General features: G+C 49.5%; 1 protein-coding gene across 3 annotated transcripts in view; it reads right to left on the reverse strand.

Moving 5' to 3' along the window:
- Positions 1-3,152: 3,152 nt before the first annotated feature.
- The window catches only part of LOC108927126 (signal-induced proliferation-associated 1-like protein 2), an 81,940-nt gene continuing 59,516 nt past the window's right edge, over positions 3,153-25,576 (reverse strand). For all 3 annotated transcript variants that reach the window (XM_018740213.2, XM_018740212.2, XM_018740210.2), the window contains 12 exons: positions 24,684-24,935; positions 20,588-20,704; positions 19,628-19,737; positions 19,047-19,153; positions 17,687-18,045; positions 16,719-16,928; positions 14,300-14,438; positions 10,631-10,850; positions 8,758-8,889; positions 5,638-5,755; positions 5,434-5,515; positions 3,153-4,499 (listed from right to left, as the gene is read on the reverse strand). In XM_018740213.2, coding sequence (XP_018595729.1) covers positions 4,353-4,499; positions 5,434-5,515; positions 5,638-5,755; positions 8,758-8,889; positions 10,631-10,850; positions 14,300-14,438; positions 16,719-16,928; positions 17,687-18,045; positions 19,047-19,153; positions 19,628-19,737; positions 20,588-20,704; positions 24,684-24,935 — 1,993 coding nt within the window. In that variant the 3' untranslated portion in view covers positions 3,153-4,352. The remainder of the gene's footprint in view (positions 4,500-5,433; positions 5,516-5,637; positions 5,756-8,757; positions 8,890-10,630; positions 10,851-14,299; positions 14,439-16,718; positions 16,929-17,686; positions 18,046-19,046; positions 19,154-19,627; positions 19,738-20,587; positions 20,705-24,683; positions 24,936-25,576) is intronic.

The following is a 25,576-nucleotide window of genomic DNA, read 5'->3' on the forward strand; positions in this document are numbered from 1 at the left end:
TTGTACCAAAGTTTAAAATACTTAATGAAAAACAACGTAAGCGCTTATTTCACCCAATCAGAAAAAGGATAAATGAATAATTTAAAACGGCTCCGCGAATCGGGAGAGTCGGACTCACGTGACTCCCGTTCAACGACGATCTCGCGTTTGCGCTATTTGGCCAGTTTTTTCACCACACCCAGAAATGTGCCCAAAGTAAATTATAGCATTAGCCTCACACGCAAACTAAAGAGGCAGAAAACAGAGCTCTGAGAGTAGCAGCGCCGCGTGATTTAAAATACAATTACCACGGTATTACAACACGAATGGAGATGAACATGTCAATTCTCAGGAAAATCATGGAAGTCTTGAACTGAAGTGAAAGTAAGGACAGTAGGCAACTGTGATTTCTGTGAACGTTTTACCGCTTCTACATGAAAGTTTTCTTATGTTTGAGAGTCATTTTGATACTGTCGACATCAGTACGCAGTTCGGCCGGTGTTCAAATACCTCCTCCGAGTCCGAATGAACCTCCTCTTCAAGACAGTGCTTGTTGATATGACCGCATCCGTAAAATGGCTCTTTGCTTTTTCCGGTTTTGCTTGCACTTATTCTTTTTGTTTGTTTTTTTTTTTTTTTTCAATATGTTCCAGCAAACTGATCTTAGTAATTAAGTGCTTTGCAATCAAACCCTCCGCCCGGCGTTCTGCCAATGGAAAAACTAGCGCTCAGCGCGAGACACGTCGATAATTGGACGCTTGTAGTGACGTCATCAGTCACATGTCTCGCCGCGCTTACAGCCGCTTCAGGTTTAACATTTTTAGGTTTACGTTCAAGTTGAATTAATATAAATTAATGTCTAGTATAAATAATGAATAGTACGCTATATAGTATACTGTAAATTATATGTATTTTAACCAACCGAGGGGTAGCTTTAGAAATTGAAAAAAATGTCTATTGTTAAAAAATTAAGAATGAGAAAGTTCGTCAATGCATCCATACATTATTAAAGAGCTTATATGGTAATTTAGGGTGGCAGTGATCCAGAATCTATCCTGGAAGCATAGGGTGTGAAGCAGGAAACACACCTGAAGGGATACCAGTGTACCAGAGGGTGATCACATACACACTCATTCACACACACTGGGCAATACTGTCGCCACTTCACCTGAGACTTTGCACTGTGGAAGGAAACCAGAGCAGCCGTTTCAAGATGGAGAGACCACCACAGCTGACTTTAAATGTAGAAGTTGTTCCATAGCGGTACTGGATGGTGAGCTTGATCCTTCCCAAGGGACACAAAGCTGTAATAGCAGGTGTGGCGCTTTGCGTTGGCTGCTGATGCGTGCTGTCGAGCTCGACAAAGCCGACATGACAGTGCTGATATGTTTGCCAGTGCAATGGCAAGAAAACAACACAGACGCCGCGGACCCGTGCCAGCGAAGTGTTCGGCTGAGCGAGGCTCACAGCTTTGACAGGGCCTTTGTGCGTCGTGTGTCAAAACACAGGATTACATCATCATTCTGCACAAAACCAAAGCTGTCGTTTAATAAAAAAAGTAAATTGAAACCAGAGCGCCGCTCTCTCATAGCGACAGACGAGTGTTCTCCCGCTCGGCGATTATTGGCTTTCGTTAAAGCCGCAAATATAACAGTGACGGTTGTCGAGTGCCGTAGTTCTTAAATGCATTTTTCAGGTGCTTCCATCTCCCAGTGCTGAGAGTGTGTAGCAAGTGGTAGGTAGCAAACGGTTTACTCGAGACTTGCACACCTGCAGCTAATGTAATGCATAAATTGTACTTTTGCTGAGATGTACGTCACTGTGGACAAAAGTGTCTGCTAAAAAAAAAAATGTGTCTCACTCTCGTCCCTTCACACCCTGCCAGCATTCGGTCTGATCCCATAACCTACCAACATTCTCCCTCTCAAGTTCCGCCAAGTTGTGGTGTGTGTGTGTGTGTGTGTGTGGATTGAGGCAAGTGAGCAAAGGATTCTTCAGCAGAGGCCGAGACAAGGATTCCAGGGCATCATCAAATCCCTCCTCTTAAAAAAATCGCACAATAATTTGTTGTGTGTGAACATCATGGCTTTTTCTTCCTATTTCCTGGGCCTGATTGTGCTTCCTGATCCTCACCGGCAGGCTGAGTCTGAACCCATCAAGGTGGAGAACTGCACTGACCAAAGCCCCGGCTGGTGAAGTACGTGGCGCAGTGGTTAGACCCGCTGCCTTGCAATCGAGGGACCCAAGTTCACATCCCACTTGCAGTAGTACCCTTGAGCAAGGTACTTTCCCTGAATTGATACAGTAAAAATGACCCTGTTTCATGCAGCACCTCAGCAAGCTGGAGAGAAGTTCTTCACCCCAAATGTCCATCATTAGAAATGCCAAGAGAAAACTTTAGAATATCCACTCTCTGGCTATTCTGCAGGCAGTAACCTCACCCAGGTGGGGGTCCGCAGGGTGCTGGGGGGCCTTCTTCACATCTGATTTGTGTCGTGCCACCTAGGAGGAGATCTGTGGCACAGCTTGCGGGGTCCATGTGCTGAGCTGGGACTCCTGCTGGTCCAGAGGCATATGGACCCTCCACCATGATGTCCGGCCTCTAAACAAAACTGATTTCTGCACATCTGGCCATCTGGCTCCCCTGGCATTAACTGACCTGCGAAGTGGTCCAACTCGCTAATGCGACCCACCGATTCGTCACCACATTCAGGACCCCCTTCCTGAATGACAGGTGAGTAACGGAGAGCGCTGCTCCGACGTTTCCCCACAAGATGGGTGTGATGTGCGCTGAGACCGTGATAAGGTCGCGAGTCTCTCCACTTGCTCTGGTGAGAACCAGGCCTGCAAAACGAAACTCATCTTTGGGACAAAACTCATGCCAAGAGAGAGGAGAACATATAAACTGCACACAGCCTGAACTGGATTTGAACCCACATCCAAACACACAGCCCAAGAGCTGTGAGGCATTAGCACTACCTGCTGTGCCATCCTGCTGATACACAGTAAGTATAAAGAGCTAAATAAGAGTGAAGTTTAAAGAGTGAAACATACAAGAAGTACATAAAACAAGATTTAAAAAAACTAATTTAGAAACTGTGGAGTGAACGAGAACTTGGACTGGATCACAGAGCAGAAAAAGGATGACGAGAATCTGATTATTTTATGCGCCCTACGTTTATTCTTTTTTTTGAAAAAACAAACAAACAAGGTCCCGTCTTAAAATAAACAGTTTTACCAAGAAAGACATTTGTAAAAGCATACAAACAAACATACTGTTCTCTAGCAGCATCCAAATGTTGGAGTTTCCAAAAAAAACTACCTTTATATATATATATATATATATATTTATTTATATATATTTTATATATTTATAGCCCCGGGCAGCTACACACCGTATTAGCTCACACAGAGCATTTTATCTTAGTGCAGAAAAAAATGAGACAAATACTCTTACCAAAATAAACAATTTTTAGGTTAAATAAGCTTAAATAACGGTGTTAAATACAAGACACTTCTTCTGAGGGTCTGTACAGAGACACACACTTTTGGCAACGTGACAGTGGTTTGCTGGCCCACCTGAAGGTCTGCGATGACAGCGTGAGAATAGTTCCGCTGCGACGACCTACAGCGCACGGCGGGTTGTTATCCTCGCCAGCCCCGAAAAAAGGCATTGTTTTCCGAGAAAGAACAAAAGAGTCATATACTGTTAACATCAGACACAGTCTGCTCCTGTAAAATAAATATATCTAATACCACAGCATCATGACGTTAGTGCTAATCCCTCAACACAGTTCTGTGACTATCAACTAAATTTATTATTGCTAGGACAAGGCGACAGTGGACATAAACTACGTACGGAAACGAGCGTCAAACTGACCATCTGGTCGTGGTTTTATGTTACAGCACTAAAGGAAAGAAATTGAGTCACGTGTTTAACTTCGCGTGGAGGACGCTGTGCTTCCTGGATCTGAGAGAGGTGCCTCTGGCAACAAAAAAAAGGTATGAAATGAGTTACATTCATTTTCTCCTCTGGTGTTCCCCACTTTTGTCAGTTCCAGCTTCCGTGAGCCCGGGTTTGACCTTGAGAAATCCTTTACGTTCTCCCTTGTGCATTTCCCACGTGAGCCCACCTTCTCGTCTGTCTCTCGTGCTCCCCGAACACCCACCCCTGGCATATCCAGATGCCGCACACAGAACAACTGAGTAAACACTGAGTAAATAGGCAGTAGTCTTGGAACTTCTTTTGTTTCTTTTTTTTTTTTACATTCCGCATCTGAAGAGTTTGTCACATGGTGCTTCTTCACGACGATGTGCTTTCAGCCCCCTTGCCCCAGGGGCTGGGAGATGCAGGGGTGTTCTGAGGGCGTTGCTCACTGCTTCTTGTCAATGGTGTTGAAGAACCACTCGGTGAACTTGCGCAGCTGGGCGGCAGCCGTCTGACTCTCCTCCTGGAGACGCATATTGTCCTGTCTCAGGTGCTGCACCTCGACCTGCAGCAGAGCTTTGTCCTCCTTCTCCTGCGAACAGTGATACACTGACTGCATGAGTCTACATGCAAACAGAACTAACTTAACATTAACAGAACATAATTTAACATTTAAACTGATGGCTCTTTGACACATTGAACAGCACAGTGGTAATAATAACTATTTATTAATTTAGCTGACACTGATTTACCCATTTATACAGTTGGATAATTTTTACTGTACCAGTTCATGGTAAGTACCGTTATCAAAGGCACTACAGCAGGAGGGGGATTCAAACCTGTGTCCTTTGAGTGCAAGGCAGCAGCTTTAAGCATTATGCCACCTGCTGCCCCATGCATCTGTACATATAATGAAAGGAGTTTTATGAAAAGTCCATTTGTGTAAGAGCCATAATAAAACCATATATGTGGGCTGAACGGTGAGTTTGCAGATGGACACATTCCACATGCTGGCGGGGCAGATGAGTTTGACACCTTGTCACCATACACCAGCAGTAGGACCTGTCTCTGTTGTCACACCCAATAGTTTAGCCCCTTTTCTGGAATGTTTCTTTGCCTCTGCAACTGAATTCTGTGTAAAGTTTGGGAAAAGCAGTCAAAAGAATTTTGACATGTTAGATCAAGGAGAAGGAAATTTTCATGTGATAAAGAGGTGAACAAAGATGCCTTGAAGACGATGTCACCAAAATTCGCTGCTGTACGTCTGACAGAAGTTTCTGGCGCTCAGAGTGTGAAGAAAGGTACTTTGAAAAGGGAACGGAATCTGACCCCGAGGATCCTTGAGACCCAACGACAGGTATAGGTCTCTGAACTTTTTAGTAAGCCCTCATGTGTTTGTCACAGGCACATACTGTATACCAAGGACACAGGAGCACTCAACACACACAGCTTGTGTTCCTCTCTGCCCACAGGGGCATGCTGTAGAGTAGCCCGGTAGAGATGGATGGGACCCGGACCTTTCATACCTTCCGCAGGTCGTGCTGCAGCTGCCTAAGAATCACCTCCAGCTGGTTCACCTTGCCAGTGAGGGTAGTGGGAGAGTGGTCCCTGTGCGAGATGAAATGAGAGAGACGAGTGAGTCAGCGCCACTAAGAGGAGCGCGTCCCCAACAGGCTGAGAAGCATCATCAGAAAAATCAATCTGTCCGTCAATGGCATGGCCCCGCCTACCCTGCCTCCAAGGTCACTTCTTCTGCGGCAACCACCCGTCTGGTCAGCTCCTCAGAAATCTGCAGCGCCTCGGCTCGCTGCGTTTCTGTCAGAGTGCAGAAGGACGCCACCCGCTGATCTGGAGGGTAAACACACAGCTCATGTCAGGGGCTCCAGGGACCCGAGCCCAGACTCCACATTCACAGGGCGGCTCGACCTAATCCTGTCAGCTCCGCAGGCTGACGGCTGACATTTGAAACACATGACACCCCGAGGAAACAGCAGTGTGGGATTTTTGTTTTTTTGCACGTGGCAGTGGAAAGGCCTGAGGAAAGAATTGTGAAGCACCACCCCTAATAACGCTACACCCTCCTCACATCGCATCCCAGAATCCCTTGCCAAATCACATAAAGGGCTGAGGCAATGACACAGGGGTCCGGGCTCCACATTTGAACCTGGAACCACAAAACGAAGAGCGACCCCTAAGGTGATCCGCAAACCTAACATGTCCTCCTAACCCCGTCCCTAGAGTCCTCTCCTGGGGCCCCAGCTGACAGCGCTCACGATGAGCTGTCACACTTCCACTTCCCTCTTGGTGACCATTCGGTCATCTGAAATTCCCGGGTGAAAGCCACACTTGGCACATCGCTCTGAAAACGGCCGAGTTATGCTTCGCCACCGCCACCCCCCCCCGAACATGGAGGATTTACATATTCTGTGGGAAAATAGAAATAAAGACAAAGCCGACATAAACACAAAGTACAAACAAACAGAAATCCTTCCTTCCTCGGAAACGGGTCGTAAGCCATTCAGAATGGGATTGCAGCACAGCGGCTCTGGATTTTCGCACAAAGGATGCACCGATGACTTCTCTGAGCATCGTGGGTTGCATCACATTAATCCCGAGTTCTGCGAAAGTGAAACAGGCTCAGACCGGCACCAGGGCCCATTGTGTCTGCAGCGTTTTATTTTAGGCAGTAATCAACACACAACAATGCCTTGAGAGGTTTCCAACAGAGATGATGTTTGCGCGGATTAAAGAAAGGAGGAAAAAAAGATTGAGATGAGAAGAGTGCAACTCGCAGATCACAGATGTTTTTCTAATCCACCCTGGAGTATTTGATTTCCGTTCGTTGCGACACGTCTCAGGAAGAGGAATAACCTAAAAATGAGATCGACCGCAGCGGTCAACAACCCGCCACCCTTGGGAGCCCCCTCTCCCAGCCCCTACACACGCACGACCGAGCAAATGCTTAATGAGCTGTGTGATCAAGGGTCCCGAGCAAGACAAGTGTTGGTAAACAGGACTGCCCCCTGCAGGGGAATGAGTGCACCCACGAATCGGCCGCGCGGAGGAACATTAGCACCAAGGAGCGCGGACGCCCGGCTCCCAGGGCGAGTCGGCCGCTGTCCGCTGGCAACTGCCAGCTGCTCTTCTGCCGATTTATTCCATGTGCTGAACAGCAAGCTGCCAGCTACGAGGAGTGGAGGGAAAAACATACTCCTCTCAACAGCCAATTTACTACTGATGATGAATGTGCACGTGGACCATGAGCGGGTGAACGTTTCCTTGCGGATACACATGGGGGGTGGGTCATTTATCAAAGCACGGGGTCTTTGAAGCGAACACAAAGCCTGGAGCCTCCCCAACACACACTCAGTGAAAATCCCAATACGCTCGGATGCTTATAGCAACTCAGAGCAAATGACTGCTTCACATTGCTGGGTTTGTCCAATTGCCGATTTTTAGCATTAGATTGAAATCGTTATCGAGAGACAGTACATGCAAGAATTGACCGACGTTGACAAATGGCCCCAGACTATAACTGCAGAACATCTGATCCATTAATAGAATAAGCTACTACACCTGCTTTTTAACAAGTAATTTAAGACCTTAGCCAGTTCCTGACAGGTTATGTTTTTATTATAATTACATTAACGTATTTAGGTAACACTTTTCTCCAAGGGTGGACGGCTCTGGGCCTGGATTCACTGCCGCGTCCCTTGACGGTCCATGTCCTTCAGAGCCAAAGCCGGGGAATTCTCCATAGCGCCCAGGCCTCTCCGTCGCTAAGCTAATTAGTGGAGCGGCGCATCACGTGGTGCTCTGCAGCAGCGAAATGAAAGGGAAGCGATGGCAGCAGTTGTCAGACACACAAAAGACAAAACAAATTTTAAAAAAATGGCATTTCGGCTTTGAGTGAATTTTTATTTTACATGCATCCAGCGATAAAAAGGGACAGTGAGCGACACGCTGGGCTTCAGAGCGCTCACCACAAACACACACAAGGCTGCGAGCCTCTTATCGAGCTCAAACGTTCACTCGAGCATGTCACCAAATGGGGGTTCAGCAGCAGAATCGTGCAGTGAGCCTCCTCCTCGGTTCTTTGCTTGCTAATGAGGAGTCGCCTGCTTCCTGCGTGTCTTCACGATGTGACGCTACGGCGGGATGCCGAGCACAGTTGGTGTAAATCAAAGAGATGAGCAAATTAGAGCAGCCCGTCTGTGCTAACTGGATGTGCCTCCTACTGGTGTGTGTGTGTGTATGTGTGTGTGTGTGCGTCTGGGGGTCAAATCCCCACCCCATCTTCGGACGCTGCCCCCTTCCCTTTCATTCATCTCAGATATCATGCATGGTGTCATCGATCCTCAGCACTCGTCAGCAGCACAGGCTGTTGCTATGGCACCAGGCATCATTGCACATGCTAGGTTCGCGCAAGCTTTTGCACCCAGACCCCAGACCTAAAGGTGTAAAATGAACCCAGTACTTTCAGAGAAACAATTCTCAGGCAACGCGCTAAAGAGGCTTAACTAGTTTTGTGTAACTGGCAAGGAGAAAAGCGGAGGGCTGCCCTTTCGAATGCAAATGGTCGGAGGGGACCGTGTGACTGTAATAGCCTGAAACGGGCAGGCAAGTGTCTAATTACAGGAAGCTGTGGTTCGAGCCATTTTCCTGAGTGGTGGCTTGCTGGGTTTACAGTGTGCAAATGGATTCAATTCTTTGCAGAAAATAGCCCCTTTTTTCTAAATTAGCACCTCCAGAACCAACAGAGGAAGGAGCAGAGGGAGGGGTTGGGAAAGCCACTGCGAGGTTCAAGCAGACAGGTGATGCGTGTGTTTGTGTGTGTGTGGGGGGTTTACCTTCGAAGGCCCGGGCCGCATCCACCAGGTGGGACCAGTCCAGGCCGGAGGCGGTGTCCGGCAGGGGAATCAGGCCCGGCTCCACCAGCTTGGCCTTATCTGCCAGGGAGCCGTCAGAGAACCAGAACTCATCTGTAGACACAGAATCTAAGGTGAGGGTCCAATGGAACAGTCGCTCAAACCTATTGCCGGTGTCCCTCACACCACCCTCACGGGCACACGAGTTTTCCTCTCAGTGTAAAACAATTACGGCATCTAACTCTAAGCAGATGTGCTGTTTGAAAGGAGCCAGTTGTTCAGCTGGACTCTGTTCACAGGGCACAGCCAGCGATTCACATCCTGGTACTGGAACCTGCAGCCTTCTGCTCAGTGCACCACCCCGTGTAATGACCCTGACACAGGAACGCAGGGTAGGGGTTAAGGCATGGAGGGCAGAAAGTACAGAAAGGCTCTTTTCACACCCCACTTCTCCCAAATTATCCACCTCGGCCCCAGGCACACCACACACAGTCGCTGGGGTTTGAAGGGCACAAGCTGGAGGAGAGGCAGATGGTGAAGGGCCAACTAGGAGCTCAGCTGCTTTCTCTGCTGCATGTTGGGTGTCACACTGGGTAGGTTCCCAATCCCACCAGGAGGATGCAGGGTTCCAATAGGACAGGGCTTGGGGTGACTTTTATGTATTTAGCTGACCATTTTCTCCAAGGTGATTTACAGTTTTAAGCTAATTTCACTGATTTACCCATTGGACTGTGAACCGGTGTCCTTTGAGTCTAAAGGTTGCAGCTCTAACCACTGCGCCACCTGCTGTCCAGCCTCACTCATCTTCGCCTTTCTGTATGAGCACTGAGGACTCGGACCCTCGTGGAAGTAAGAACAAAACCAGAAAGGTCCTCCAACGGACCCTGGAAAGACAAATTGCTGCCTGGAACTGACCATTGTGGAAACCCTGGATGGGTGGGGCGCAGAGGGACAACTTGGATGCTGTGAACATGAGTCTCCTTGGCAACGGTTTGTCGCCTGCGCTCGCTTGTCAGAGGTAACTTGCATCTCATCTGAGTGTAACCCCCCTACATAGACAGACACGCTCACACACACCCGGAGTACAATTGCAGCTGGGAAATAGCCGGCCAACTCTGACAAGCGATGACTTAATGCTGAATCAAGGCTGCGGATCCACAAACGTCAGGCTCTTCCAGGACGATCGGCAGCACCTTTCCCTGTGGCGGATGCTCACTGGGGGTCTGTTCACGTTTACTTTTTCTTTTCAACCCCGTTATTTTCAGCCTTCTGTCTCAGACTGGTAGCCCCACAGCAGAGGCCGGTCACCCTCTCAAGGCCCATAACCTGCAGAGATTACAGCTGATGCCAGTAGGCAAGAGAGAGTCTGCAGCAAATGCAAACTGTAGTTAAAACTGAAATTCTCCATTCGCTTGAAGCGACCACTGGCTCAGGAGTTCAGATGTTTCTGGGTCAGTGTTTGTGGTCACAGTCTGAGGAAGATGTTGTAGTCATTGCTGATGTCAAATTAATGGTCTTGCCTGGTCAGAAGACATGTGGTCATTATTTGTCAAAGACCTTGTGTCACTGCTGCTGACTGAGCACTGTCTTTCTCTTAGTGAATTTGTGTTCAATGTTGGGCAGCGGTCAACCATGGTTAGAGGACATGCAGTCTCTTCTGGGGACCAGTGATCAGAAGGTTTGTGGTCAGTGAAAGTCCCTTTGGTGCCTAGTGCTCAAAGGCCTGGTGGTCAGTTCCTGGTTGTGTTAACTTCGCTTTAGCTGCTGTTTTTTGGCTGCTCAGAGGGATGTGTGGTGTGACATGTAGGTTCGAGGGGGGCTGTGACGTCGGATTCGAACGAGGGGTAGTACTCACTCCTCAGGTTCGAGTCACCCGGGCCAAGGGAGGCGCGTAGGGGGAGGGTGCTGTGGTAGGGTGGCGTGGTGCTAAAGAGGATGTCGCTATTGAGCGCTGGGTCCAGCATGGAGCTGCGGGAGCTGGAGAAGGAGGAGCGCTTGCGGTTGCTGCACACGCTCTCGTCTGACACGGTGCGGTAGAGCGAGCGGCGCGGGGACGGGCTACCGACAGCAGACACCTGGGGAGGGGGGACAGCAAGCACAGATAACACATCAGCAAGGGGCTCCAATATCAGGACAGTGAGCAGGTTGTGGAGGTGGAGCCTGAGGTTTGAGGTCGGAGCCCAAAGGAAAGTGTGTATCCAAGTACGTGAAGTGTGGTCACAGTGAGGTTTGAGTGGCTCCATATAGCAAAAGGATCTCGAGTACACCTCACACACACACACCATTTTCATTAATCTTTATTGCACTCATGCCTTTGTTCAAAGTAAATTACAATGTTGAATGATTCATTTTGTAGTGATTTAAGCAGCAGGGTAGTCTCACTCATTTGATCATAAACATAGTTCATCTGCAATAATCTGGACTAACTGGACAATCCAGTACAAACAACATTAGTTTTTAAAATATTTTCCAGAATTTTAAACCAAAAGTGACAATGTGGAACACAAAAAAATTATTTTTATCAATTATCCCAGACGGCTGCTCTGTCTGTTGTCCATTGTTGCCTCTGCGCAGTGACTTGGCTGCAAATCCACACAGACTTGTATCTCAGTTTCTGCACACTTGATAATCTCGCCGTTTCATGCCTGATCTGTTCCCATCCTGAACACAAACCCGCAGTGTGTCCAGTTCTGACCTCCACCTGTCCTAATGGGAAAATAAAGCCCTGACAGCATTTATGAGTCGTGAGCGTCCGTCCGTTAGGGGTTCGGCGCATGTTATCAGCTCCAGGCTCTTCCTTGACATGCTCATCTTCACACAGCTACGGAAGATTAAGCACCACATATCTGTCGGCATGGAAACGGCAGCACACCGGGTAACTCAAATCCCTCCCTTGAACCTCGCATTCCCACCCCGAACCAAGGAACTTTCTCAAACCCCACAATCACCTGCAACAGGGGCAGCAAGGGGTGTAATGGTAAGAGCCACTGTTCCAGACCCCAATGAGATGGGTTCAAACCCCACTTCTGCTGCAGTACCCTTGATCAAGATGCTTACCCTGAACTGATGCAGTAAAATTGCAGTATAAATGGGCAAAACAGTGTCGCTTAGTGCACAAACCTAACACTATGAGTCACTTTGGAGAAAATTAATTTTAATTTAACAATAGTAATATCCTCAACAAAGCTTCTGTGTTACTAATATCTCCACAGGGGGTCGCCTGGGTCTCTCACTCTGGACTAACACAACCTGGGGTATTTCTGAGGACCTTTAGGGCTATGTGTGTACGTCAGAGCTACTACTTGGGACAAGCTCCTAGTATCCTTCTGTTAGTTTTAACCGAACCCCTTGTGTTCTTCAGATCAAAAAATTAATGAGCCAGACGAAATAGAAGCTCCACATCTTGCTGAAACCCATCCAGGCTTCACTTCTCCACCACTGAAGTTGACAGACAGGAAAAAAACATTGTTCTATACGTGCAAAAAACCTTTGGCAATATCTGGTCTCATGTTCACGCTCTTATTAAAACCTGTTTCCCAATAAGGGAGGCTCGCACCACTTTTCACTCAGATTGCATTTCGCTCCAAGGTTTTTCTTTCCAGCTTGGCTTCAAAAAGTCAGCGGAGGTTCATTTTTCCTCCATGTAAGGGCTGCTCCATTCAGAAGAATATTCATCATTCAGGATCTATTTCCTCTGCTGCGGAAAGGTTACAAAAGCTGAACGGGTAAAAAAAATTTAAAAAGCTTGTTAAAGATGGCAATTTCCTTTCAGCAGCTGACACAATGGTGCCCTTATCCCGGGAAGTGGCTCTGTGAGGACCTGTCAGCTTTCACACAAAGCCAATTTACACCTGGCATTCCCCCACCGCAGCCCCCGCCTCCCGCTTCATTGTCTTCTGATCAATTGCACTGCACGTGAGGAAGCCAAACCCACCGCTTTCTGGCCAATGACACGTGGCTCTATCCATTGAGCTGAGGAGATCAGGCGGGTCACACAGAGCCTTGACACGGGAAGGGGTGCCGTCCACATTTCCCAGCTGCAACGTGCATGTAGGGGCCAGACTCGAAGCTGTACTCTGTCATCTGTACTGTACAATGCTGATTAAGTGGAATGTGGCAGCACTGGGTAGTACAGTGGTTAGAGCTGCTGCCTTTGGATCCACAGGTTCAAATTCCACCTCTAGCTGTAGTAGCCTCGAACAAGGTACTTACCCTAAACTGCTCCAGTAAAATTACCTGGCTGTATAAATGGATAAATAATTGTGGATAAATTAACATTGTAATTCGCTGTGGAGAAAAGTGTCAGATAAAGGAATAAATGTAGATATAATGGTGGAGCTGCGGTGTCCGATCCCTCAGTGAACCTGTTATAGCTCAGCTCATACCTGGATTCTTGCTGGCACTCGTTATACAGAGAAACAGCTGATCAGGTGTAAAACTCACAGTACCCAGTCCTGAAAACATTTATTCATTTACCTGATACTCTTCTACAAAGTGACTTATACTTATTTACCATTTATACAGCTGGGTCATTTTTGACTCAATCAATTTAAAGTAAGTACCTCGATCAAGGGCAGTAAAGCAGAAGGTGGATCTCTCCTTTGAGCCCAAAGGCAGCACATCTAACCGTTGCTCTGCCCAAAAAATGGGGCATTTCCTAGGTCCAGACTCTGCGAGTGCTGCTCCAGGTTCAAGTTAGCGATGGCAACTGGACATTCTTCCAGGGCGGAGGGAGTTCAACAGCAGCCTGCCAGCTGACCTGTCCTGAAGCAGATGGTCTGCCCAGGGCAGCATGTACTGTGGGTGGCATCCTGCCCCACTCTCCTGCCCCACTCCCCCACCCCTTCCCATCATTCCAACCCAGTGCCACATATGACACTGCAGTTATAAATATCACCATTGTATGCCTCCCATGTCCCTTCCTGGCTGCACGCAAACAGAAGATTCAAAAACACAATTACCAGGGTTCGAGGTACTGCAGAGACATCAAATAATGCAGCTCCCTGTGACTTCCCGGACCGCCCCCAACGCTGCCAGCAGGAGTAACCCCTGGTCCCCACATCAATCAGATTAAGCCAAACAACTACTCTCAGTGCTTTAAAAAAAAAAAAAAAAGCCGCTTTGTTAACCGCTGATGAAATGCAGCTGTTCCATTAGGCTTTTGTCTGTGCTCCTGTCTGCTTCCTTTTAGTTTGTGCTCAGTGCTCAGCGCTGCTCAGCAGCTGTGACTCGCCTGCCGGTTGAATGGCGTGGCTGAGGAAAACAGTCCCCTGCCTCTGCTGGTGTACCATGGACCAGCAGGGGGCAGAGCTGTTAAAGAACAGCACCCAGTAAGGGGTGCCAGCTGTTGAGCGTTTTTAGACCTGCGTTGACTGCGTACCGCAACACACTTTCCATATACATGTCTCCTGAGCAAATAAACAAGATAACATTTTATCTCTTTGATTCCTAGATTACTGATGCCAGGGAAAGACTGACACGTGTAGGTGTGTTTGTGTGTGTGTGTGTGTGTGTAGGTGCTCACCTTCCTCCTGCTGCCATCCCCAGGCTGGCTGTCGGGTATTATCACCTTCAGGTGCTCATCCATGGAGAGCGTTTGCTGGATCTTTTCGGCCCGCCCAGCGGGCTGTGTCCAGCGAGGGGCACCGGCCACGTGCAGTCGCCTGAGGAAAACAGGATAGCGCACTCGTCACAAGGGGATGTCTGGAAACATCATACCTGTGGATGAAAGCCACAAGCTCCATTTCGAGAAGGTGTATGGGGGTAGAGGACGGTGACAGATCAGGGACCCCAGCAGTGTCATGCATGCAGGACAGGTGACAGACACCAAGGTGTCCTGTTCATATGTCCTGGGTGGACCAAACACACCAGTCTGAGGGAAGTTGTGCACACACAGAGGAGTCTGCAAGGGGTCAAGGAGGAGTGAGCCCAATCCGACCACAGTTGAACCATTCACCCACACAGGGAGCCAGATGACACCGACAGGGTTGGGGATATGGGGGTGGGACTTGTGAGGTCTCCGCAGTGGTTCTGGAGGAGGTGAGAAACAACACGCCTTCGAGTGAGCACCTACAGCAGGCTCCTTATGCTGAGCACACATGGCAAGGTGTGAGACCCCTGGGTGACATTATAGAGCCTGTGGGGGGCGACTCTGAGCCTCAGTAGCCACAACGGAGTGGGGGCTCAGGGTCGTGGGGCACCAGTCCACCGGGCCCTCCATGACCTGTCCCATAACCCTGATTATCAGCGGCTCTGCTAAGGGTGGTCGGAAGCTCGTTACTGAGGGTGGGGCACCTGAGATAATTTTAAAGGAACAAACATCCTATAAACAAGGCTGTTATAAATAACTGCGTTAAAAACAAGCATTGCATAAGAAGAGTGTGAAAAGGCAAGGATCAAAAAGGTCATTTGCACTAAATTGCGACTGTTTACCCTAAAGCTGTGGTGAGACAAGCAGAGAGACAAACAGCTAACAGTGGGGAAGGTTAAGGAGAGACGAGCCTAAATGTGAGAGATTTGACTGAGAGGTAAAGCAGGTTGCAGGTTCAATGACACTCTGGTTCTTGCATAAACACGACAGACCATTGGCTTTTGGGGGAGGTTGGGGCGGGGGGTCAGTCAGTATGTTAGGTGTGTGTGCGCACACTATGGGTGGAGGAGGGGAGACAGGAATGTCACAGACACGGGGTCATGAGAGGCTGGTGACAAGGTCCTCACTGGAGGGTGCAGTGGGGGGGAGGGGGGGCTGGACCACTAGTGAGGGACACTATCAGGGGCAGAACACACTGGTACCTGGAGTGCTCCAACAGTGCTGAAAGAAGAAATGATAATAACCCTTCTGCTCCACTGAAATAAGAAAACAGGAAGTAAGAATAAATACAAACGTGTTTATGTATTCAAATACTGTATATATTTATGTAAAAACAGCAGGTGCAGTTAACTGGTACATAAAAACTGCCATAGTCTTGTGCTTCATAAATGGAAAGTTCATATGTCTGTTCAATACAGGGGGACAGAAAAATAAAAAAATCATTCTTGATGACAGATTATATTTGAATATATTTAAAGCTGAAAGGAAACAGGAAAAAATAGAGAAGGAGATGCTGGACATTTGGCAGTGCTCATTCAGCAAAGGCTTCTCAGATGTGCAGTTGTGTTCACATTGACCAAGGCGGCGGGTTGTCAAAGTCTCAGGAAGGCCTGCAATGGACCTGAACCAGTAAAGTTTTACAGAATGGAAATTGGTTTGGAGAACCAATGTACTAAGCGACCGCACACTCTGTCCCTGAAAACGCCTCACTGGGGACAACTCTCCCTTGGGCGTGACCGCAAAGTCCAACTAGTGGGTTGGAAATGTGATGCAATCAGACCACTCTGGGGGGGATGGTATGGAGACTATTTATAATGTAACCGTGCATCTCAGCCGGGGGCTGCATGGAGACACGGGTCCCATCCCTCAGGTGATCATCCCTCAGACGCAGAGCGCTGAGCCAGGCTCCTGACCACACAGGGACACGGATGTCAGAAACACACAAACATGGCCTGGGGGCCACAGTGGGGGGCAGAGCAGGGGGTGGGCGCCTGCTCAGAGAACAAATGACGCTGCTGGCAAAGGTTATACGTCCAATTAGCAAAGGCCCGACTTGCACCATGGACAATCTGTAATGGGATCCAACACAAATATTAACCACCTCAGTGTGACCGTTCCCTGGATATGGCAACAGCAAGATGTCGGTGTGAAATTAACCCAGATGACACGGTAAAAAATATTCAGACAGCAAAACACGAGAATTTCGTGTCTAGTGGCCCTCGGGCTGAACTAAAGAAAGGACTGCTTAGCACACCGATCCTCAGCAACAGGGTCTCATTCAGTCAGTCATCTAGTCTCGGTCAGTCATCCAGTCTCAGTTAGTCAGTCAGTCCGTGTGGATCACTCCACTCACCTACGTGCCGTCTCACTCTCAGACTCCACAGGAGGTGGGCTGTCTTCTGCCTTCTTCCAGCCAATCACATACTTGCTGGGCTGCTGGCAGGGGTGAGCGTCGGTCCCAGACCCTGCCCCTCCGTGGGGGACCATGTAGACCTTGGAGGAGTCTAGCGAGGCACTGAGCTTGGAGGTGCGGGCAGAGGGGCTGTCCGAGTGATGGGAGCCGCTGGCCAGAGGAAACACGGAAGAAAATGTGACCACAGGCGGTCAGTGACCTAAGAAGTGACTGTGATTACAGTGAGCCACTACATCCCCTGAGGAGCCCTCCTGGGTGTCTCCTCGCAGGGGGAAGGTGGGAGAAGGAGAGAGAGGCCGAGCTCCCAGGGTAAGGCCAGATGAGCTGCTTTTAAGGCCACCCTGTCACACTCCGTTTGGTGAACCGCGTGAGGTGTGTCATGGGAAGGAGGTTGGTGTGAAATGGGCCACTCTATTTAGTGCACAGGGCTGCCGCTCGGCCTGCTGGGACCTTGGCCCTGGGAAATTGTCATGACCCTCATATGAGTGACACAAAGTGACACAGTGTTCACCCTCACGCGCCTGCACGGATCAGACGAGGGATGGTGCTATGGGGTGAAAAGGTCACACTGAGGCTGCTGGTGGCGGAGGCCGCTGGGGTGGGTACTGTCCCACTGGTGGCAAAGAGCCTGTGTAGCTCATGCTCTCAGTGTGGAACACACACACACACACCACAGCGCAGATTCTACAGCAATACACTGCAGAGTGTACAATACATTAGTGTACAATAATACACTGCAGTCTACAGCAAATGACAGTCTATAGTGATACATGACATTAACTATGATGACAGAATCCATAGTCCACAAGGACATGGAAAGCAGGTTCAGTGTTTCTGGCACCTGGTTCACTCACACTGCAGTGTGAGGGGCTGCCCGAGTGGGTTCGAGTTTTGTGGGCTGGCCTTACCTGGAGTGAGACGAGATCTCACTGAGGTCCCCGATGCTGCCTTCGGCCCTGTGTCCGGCAGTGACACCCGAAGCAAAGCCTTCCTCTGTGTGCTCCGCCCCCCAGCTGTGCGTCTGCTCCCCCCGGCCGTGCATTACCCTGCGGGGGCCACCCACGCCTGCCAGCAGGGGCGGTGCAGGAGGTACGCAGGGTGCTGTGTCGATGCCGCTGTCTGTGGATGCACCCTTGATGTAGGTGAGGCCCAGCATCTCGGGGTCCATCAGGTCCCCAGAGCCGAAGTGCTTGTCGTCGCTGTTGCTGGACGCGTTGCTGGACAGCGTGTTGCTGCTGGAGTGGCTCGAGCAGTTCCTGTCTCCAATCTGGGAGGGTTACAGGTTAGCGCAGGTGAACACCTTCCTCCAGCCAACAGCTAAAACTGCCTCACTGTTTGGTGCCTCTCAATATTACAACGAAGGGTTCCATTTTTTAATGACTGCACCCCCTGCTGCCAATGGAACAGCAGCACTCTGCCTTGGGTTTTTCTTTCCTACCGCAGAAGCTTTAAGGCACCTCCCAAACACGAGGCTTTCTTCATGCATGCCTTTCTGCATTTTTTTTCCTCCCTGAAATCACCGATTTAGTCACAGAGAACAGGGAGAATAACGCCTTTGTTTGACAGAAACATAACGGCTGGGGCTGGATTTCCAGTCCAAAGCCAGGCATTCTTCCAGAGGGCTGTGATTAGACGTCGGCTATATTTAGGCCCGACGCGTCTTTGCTATGCTGCTGCGGCACATATGAAAAGGCATCGCAAACAGCACCTGAAGTCCTGCACATTCTATGAAAGTGGGCAACTGAAACAGAGACCAGCGGACGGAAACATGAAGCACACCTCGCTGTTCGAGCTCAGATTTGCAACGTGCTGCTGCAGATCATGAACCTGCTGGCCCTGTTTGCTGCTGCAGTTTTACAGCCATTTTAGGGTAAGGAGCTCATAGTGAACCCAGCAATGATGGCTTTATCGTGGCCATGCAATGGACACATCTTTATGGTAAAGTTGCTTTATAAGGAAATAGTAAGACTGGCTACAATAACAATGATGAGATGCACAGAAGAGTGTCACAATGAGCAGTGAAAGCAGCTGAGAGAGCTGTCCTCCTGGATCTCTGACCCCCCCCCGATAAAAACACCATCAACAAGGGCAGGCTGACCTTCTCCAAGATGATACGTCAGGGTGACGCATACACAACTTGACGGGAGAAGCAGTTGGCTGCTGGAATGTGGGGGGGAGGACAGACGAGACTCGTCCCCCCTCTGACGATATGGTGTTTGTGAACACCTCCCTCCAGCCATCAATAAACCGTGAGAGGCATACACTCACACGTGACATCTTGCTGGGGGAGTCCTTCCCCGACTCCTTCTCCTTCTGTAGGCCGTGCTCCTTCAGGGAGTTCAGGATCTTGGTGGATGGGATATGCCACTTGGCCTCTGAGGGCAGGAGCATAAAACGGCAAGGAGCAGGCGTGAGAGATCCACACCAGATCAACACAGAGAGGACCAGCTGCTGATTGTTAAGAGGAAACTGAGAGAGAAATTTAAGGCAGCTGGTCTGAGGACTTCAGAGAGGTTTGGGGAGAGTGTTTTATGTGTGGGACAGGTATATAACTTACTGTTTAACTTAGACCCGGTGGAGTGTTGGCGGCAGCAGGAAGATCCCCTGCTGTAGGAAATGCTATCAGAATTGATCATCACCTTCTGTCGGTGATTTTCTCATGCTGGCTCTACGTTTTGTGTTCTGCTTTCAAGTGACCATGGCCCCATTTGGTTTTGATTTATCTTAATGAAAGTGTTTGTGTGAAGAATCTGCTGTACTGTCCATGTGGTTACCTTGGCTCCCAAATTCTGAAAATGGCAGCACTTCCTCCACAAACATGCACACAAAAGTGGAACCAGCACCCTTACCGGCGGACCGGGTCCTTTCCAGCGCTGGCTCCCTCTGTCTCGATCCATCCGTGTCCCCTAGGCTGCCTGGACCATCAGGCATCCGCTCATGGAGAACAGGAGACTGGCAGCTGAGAAAGACACAAGGGGGTTTGTTAGTCTGGTCACCCCGATGCTGGATGCGGTGCAGACATCTGCTCCTGTAGGTCACCCAGGAACAAGCCATGGAAGGTAGAGCAGAGTCTATGGGGCACCTGCCAGAGCGTACAGACTGCCGTGTGGCACCACAGGAAACAGCCTGGAGTCCCGCTGTTGTTGGCCACGAGTGCTGGCCTTTCACCAGATCCAATTCAGACAAAGAGACAGTGTCTTTTCAGGAAACTAAGCAACCCCAAGAACCAGTATGAGTCAGATCTTTGGATGGGGGTGGTCCGGAAGGCTGATGGGAGAGCTGCTAAACAACCATCCAGTATTCACCATGCACAAGAAGTCTAAAATGAAAAATTTAAAGGTTCTCAAGTCTAACCCCAATGTGGTGGAATGAGCTCCCTCAGTGTCTCAGAGCTGCTGAATCCATTTCAGCATTGAAGAGGGGCTTCCATTTTGCATCTATTTCTCTCCAGATCTTTTAACTGCTCCATAAATTTCCATCAGATCATCTGTTGCAACCACCTTGTTCCTCCTATCAGTTCTATAGAAGGCTTCTTGGGTAATATCCACCGACGACAGCAGTGGTATGGGACTGACTCTGGTTCAACAACCATGTCTGTACTTATAACTCTTAGTTTATTCACTTGTGTTTACTCTAGCTGTATGTCACATTTGAGAAAAGCACCTACCACATGAATAAATGTAACTAAGTACAATGGTAACTGCTCAGCTGACCATTCCAACCAGAGCAACCAACGCACATCTGCTCATTTACGAAACACAACCTGCAACCTTCCGAACCCTGGTCTGGCACTGAAATCACCACCTCACCTGCCGGAGGGTCCTGGGTCACTGGATGACGACTGGTTGCTGGGGGAGCTGCGGTAATGCTGGCCAGGATCACCCTTGTAGCAAGGGGGCGCTGGTGGGCTCTCTGACTCCTGCATTCTGGAGAAGAACAATGTGGTACGTGTAAAGATAGGGCTGTAATGACCCTGCCCAGCACAGCACTCTCTTCTGTATTCTGGGAAGCAACTAAGTGCAGAAAGCTCACACTGCATGATGCTTTTGACAAAGGCATGAGTGAAACAGCAACAACACGGGCCACACTGAGGAAGATCGAAATAACACAGGGCAGCTCAAAATAACGTGGTACACATACTACCCACTGTTGAAGGATGGGATCTGCTTAGCGCGGGCAGTTAGCGTGTTGCGCTGAACACGGACCCCAGTCTGGCGTATTGATGAACAATTCACAGGCATCAAGCGCCTGTTGTCTGCAGGGCACAGCAGCATGAATGGATCGTGATTAAAAGAAAAATGTGACTGATGACACAGACAAGAAATCAGCTGAAAGAGGAAATTCCAGGCTTAATAGCGGCGCAGTTCTTCACGGCCACCGTTGGGCCACAGAGGAACAGCTTGTGGACTTAGATATAAACAGATCCGCATCACAGAAACGCCGTAATTACACAAGGAGCTGAATGAAGGGTCACTTTAGTACAGCCACTCCTTGCTGATGTTCAGTAAGGACCGTGCTTCTGCGGGGATATGTGGGGGCCCACAGGAACTGTCCACACATGCTGAACCGATGGGCGGCACTTGAAACGGTCAGAAACGGCTCGGCTGCATGTGGGGTGCGGGAGAGCAAGGACCCAAGACCTGTGCGGATATGTCTCCCATATCACTCCTATCTGCATGTAAAAGAGGAGGAAGGAAATATTTTGCTGCTGGAAACAGATGGCTCAGTGCTATTAATAGCGGGGGCGGCCCGTGTTCCGTGTTCCCCTGCACAGGGCAGAGGTGACACAAGTCCAGGGGTGAAATGCTGCGTTCATTCAGCTCCCCCGAGACCCGTGCCTCTGAGAAAGCCCATGTTTGGTCCCAAACAGAGACAGTGGAGTGGGGGGATGTCTACCGGACAAGGTAAAAGTCATGAAACGTGGGTCAGGAGAGCGATATTGGTGGTATTAATTTACAGCCCCATTTACATTGCGATTCCTGTTGCTCTGCAGCCAGGTGCGGTGTGGGGGTGTATGAACAGCCGCACATTCCCCACACTGGAAGCACCTCTCACCTCCACCTCACAAGTGCCGTGGCCCCCAGGAGCCCAGCACCAACCTTTCAGCAGTCCAGTAACACATTATATGACGGCGCAGGCCTGGTCTCCTGCTTCCTCGACCGAGGTGTTAGAGTTTGCCTGCAGCGCCACATATTCGCCTCTAATGAGAAACAGCTTTGCTTTTTACCCCCTCCCCCCTCCAACCGCCCACTGGACCAACCCTGATGAGGGAATTTGAAGTGTTTTCATTCCCTGCGAAGCTATAAAGATGGAGACCTGGCAGGTTTTTGTCGTGTGAACACGTCTGGAATCATGTATGATGGGGAGGAGTGGGAAAAGCAGCATCAGATCCTGTCCTGCACAGCCCTCGGCTTCGAGCCATTTCTGCAGCCACTCCTGCCCCGCTGCACTCGGGGTAAATGTTTCATGGACCTGCAGAAAGGTACCATACTGCATTTCAGTCAGCTAGAAGATACAACCGTGGGAGCTGAACGGGTTCCAGGACTCCTGGTACTCCAGGGCTTTGTACCCTGAAAGTCTGGTTCTTGTCCGCTGAAGATCCATATGACATTGCTGCCAGATGGTCCTCTACTGTCAGCAAGCAATGAGGTGCTTTGCAGGGAGGTGTTTACTGCACAGATGAAGGGGTCAGTGGCAGACTGAACTCGTCTGCGTTTCCGCCGCTCTAGCAGCACCACGAGGTCCCTGTGGAGAGAAGATTAGTCTCTGGGGTCCAGATCAATGAAAACCCTCATTGTGCCATTTTGACAGCAGACCCCCCCACAAGAGCTCCATCACAGCTCCAATGCGACCTCCTCCCAGCTTGTTAAGTGAGGGACCAGGAGACGGGAAGGTCATCCTTACCTGCCCACGGCCAGTAGGATGAAAGACACTTCAAAATGAGCCATCTAACGGTGAGAGACAGAGTCTACAGGTTGGACATGTGTGTGCAGCATGCAGCACAGTGGTTCGAGCTAGACACAGAACTGAACGCTACTGCACCTCGAATCAATCAATCGAACTCTGAACTGATACGGTAAAATTACCCTGCTGTATGAATGAATTAGTATACGAACCTCACAGTGTAATTCCTCCTGGAGGGAAGCGTCTGTTATATCAATAAATCAATAAATAGGTAAATAAATGTGAAACGTGTCTGCACTCAACTCAGCCTGGGAGATTATGGGATCGCAGCTTCATTTCCAGCTGAGCTTCAGGGTCCGCTGACCACAAGTGCCCACCACACCCGTCAGGGGGGAGAATGCAGTTCACTACACGTCAGACACTAGGGTTTGTCAGAAGGACGTCAAAAGCCCAAACTATTGATTAGCATTTTGCTGACACTGCTGCCCAAGGTTATTTACCGTGTTACACACACTGCACCACACTCCCTACAGCCATTCACACACCTAGACAGCAGAACAACCTAACTCGCTCACACACACACGCTACAGCCAATTTGGAGTCACCAATCCATCTCAAACACATGTCCTTCCACCGTGGCAGGAAATGCATTCAAACACAGGGAGAACAGGAAAACTCTAAACAAAATGAGTGAGACTCGAAGCCATATCCCACCATACAGTCCGGGGGCCGAGCAACCTGTTGAGCCACCATGCCACCTCTCACAGGGTGCTCAGCTGTGCTGCGCACTCACACCCGTCTAACTCGCAGCGCTTAATAAGAGCAAAGGGACTAAAAACAACTCAGCAAGTGCACGTAAGTTTATTAAAATGTGTTATGTATTAGCTAACAAAACAGCTTCCGAGCCCTTGCCGTTACAAGATCCATCTGCTGACGCGGAGGTGCGGGGTGCGCCAACCGTCTGCTTGCCGTATTGATTGACAGTGCGCAGTGGGAGCAATTAACACAGCTGGAGAGCACCAGCACCCGCACCCTCAGCGATTATCAGCAGTTCTTGATGCTTTCGATCATCCCCGTCCACGCTGGAGGATTAAAATTCGTCCTGTAAGGCTGATAAAAATCACATTCTTGGTGTCTAGGCAATGAAGCCCTCACCTACTAAAAAAAGCAATTGAGAAACCCTCTTTTGACATATGTAATAGAGCATACAGTACTGTTATAATTAGAGAGTGAGGAAGAAAGGGCACCATACTGTACGTTCGGCCAGATTATCCATCGCTGTAAGGTAAGGGGATAAGTGCCATCAACCTAAATTTGACTTACAGCGACCACTCGAGTAGTTGTCTTGGTAAGGGTGGGTGTAGAAATGCCTGCTTCCCTCATTTCTTCAAGTTTCAAAGACGGACAAAACATGCGAACTCCTCACACCCCGGGCTGGATTCTAACCTGCGCCAGTTTTACCCACTGCACCACCATACCGCTTTTCATCAACGTAACTTTATTTAAGGTTAAGTGAAGACTTCTGAAGGACTACAGGTTGGTCATCCCTGCAGGAACCCTCCTCCCCACATGCCTTGCCTCACTCATCTTTTCCTCCAACGCAACCCGTGAAATCGACATCCCACACCGTGACCTTCGTTTCTGCATCACACCCCATAGAAAAATTTCATTAAATGTCAAAACTGCACCACTGGGAGATGAGGATGCATGTATGTGCAAGAGAAGAGTTTCCATAAGGAAAGAAATTAGAACTAAAGGTGAACAGTGAGAAGACAAAGGAAGAGACGAGGAGATCAGAAGGATGGGAGGTGGAACGAGAGAGGAACTGAGGGTGGAGAAGAGAGACAAAGAGAGAAGCAGCAGAGGAGGCAGGGAGAAGGAGAGAGTCACGGAGACCAGAGTAAAAACGATACAAAAACAGGGTACGGGATAGGTGAGGGATAGAGAGAAAAGATGTTGGATCACAGACACACAGGGAAGGAGAGATTGGGATGTTGGTACCTGGACCCGTCCGGCAGCTTCCTGTCGAAGGAGGTGCTACGGGGGATGACCTGGGCCTGCGGGAGCAGCGGTTGTCCTGCCGGCCGGTCCGGACCCTGAGTGGGCGAACCGCGTGACAGGGCCTGTCCTCCGGGGGCGGGCACACGGTGCCAGGTGGTGTTCCGCCGGAACGGGGTCTTGTACTCACAAGGCGTGCCCTCGCTGTCCAGCTTGTACTCCACCATCGGGATGCGGTAAAGCTCTGAGCAGCCCCTGTATCAGAAAAACAAGACGCGACATGGCTCACTTGCCATCAGGACACCTGGGTGGGCTAGGAGTGCACTTGTTAGAGCTGCTGCCTTTGGACTCAGAGGCCAGAGATTTGAATCCCAACTCGTGCTGCAGTACCTCTGAGCAAGGTACTCACCCCAGGCTGACAGAGTAAAACAACTACCCAGCTGTATAAATGGGTAAAAGCATCGGTGAGATGAATAAATGTTAGATGAGTGTGAACCAGAAGGCAGGGAATGGGGGGATGATGTGTGTGTGTGCTGGAGCAGGTGGTTGGCAGACTAAATTCTTGGTGGTGAATTAGCGTTAATAAGCCAGAGGCAACTTGGCGGGAAAACTCCACTCTGTGCACGCCGGTGATCATCTTATCGGCAGATGTGTGTGAAGGGGTAGGGAGTGCTCTGAGTGCCCTCCAGTGCCGACTGACCCGGCAGTGCTTAGGAGATTCTCTAGGGACACTGGACTCCAAATTTATTCCATATTTTCAAGGCAGCAGACAGTGCAACATGCTGCAGGCAAACAGCAGAACACCACGCTTCACTGACTGCACACACTCCCACACACACCCATCAGGAATGCCCTTGTCTTCAGAGGTATAAGGTAAAAACCGAACAATATTTCTG

This window comes from Scleropages formosus, chromosome 4 (assembly GCF_900964775.1).
Source record: "Scleropages formosus chromosome 4, fSclFor1.1, whole genome shotgun sequence".
Classification (NCBI taxonomy): Eukaryota; Metazoa; Chordata; class Actinopteri; order Osteoglossiformes; family Osteoglossidae; genus Scleropages; species Scleropages formosus.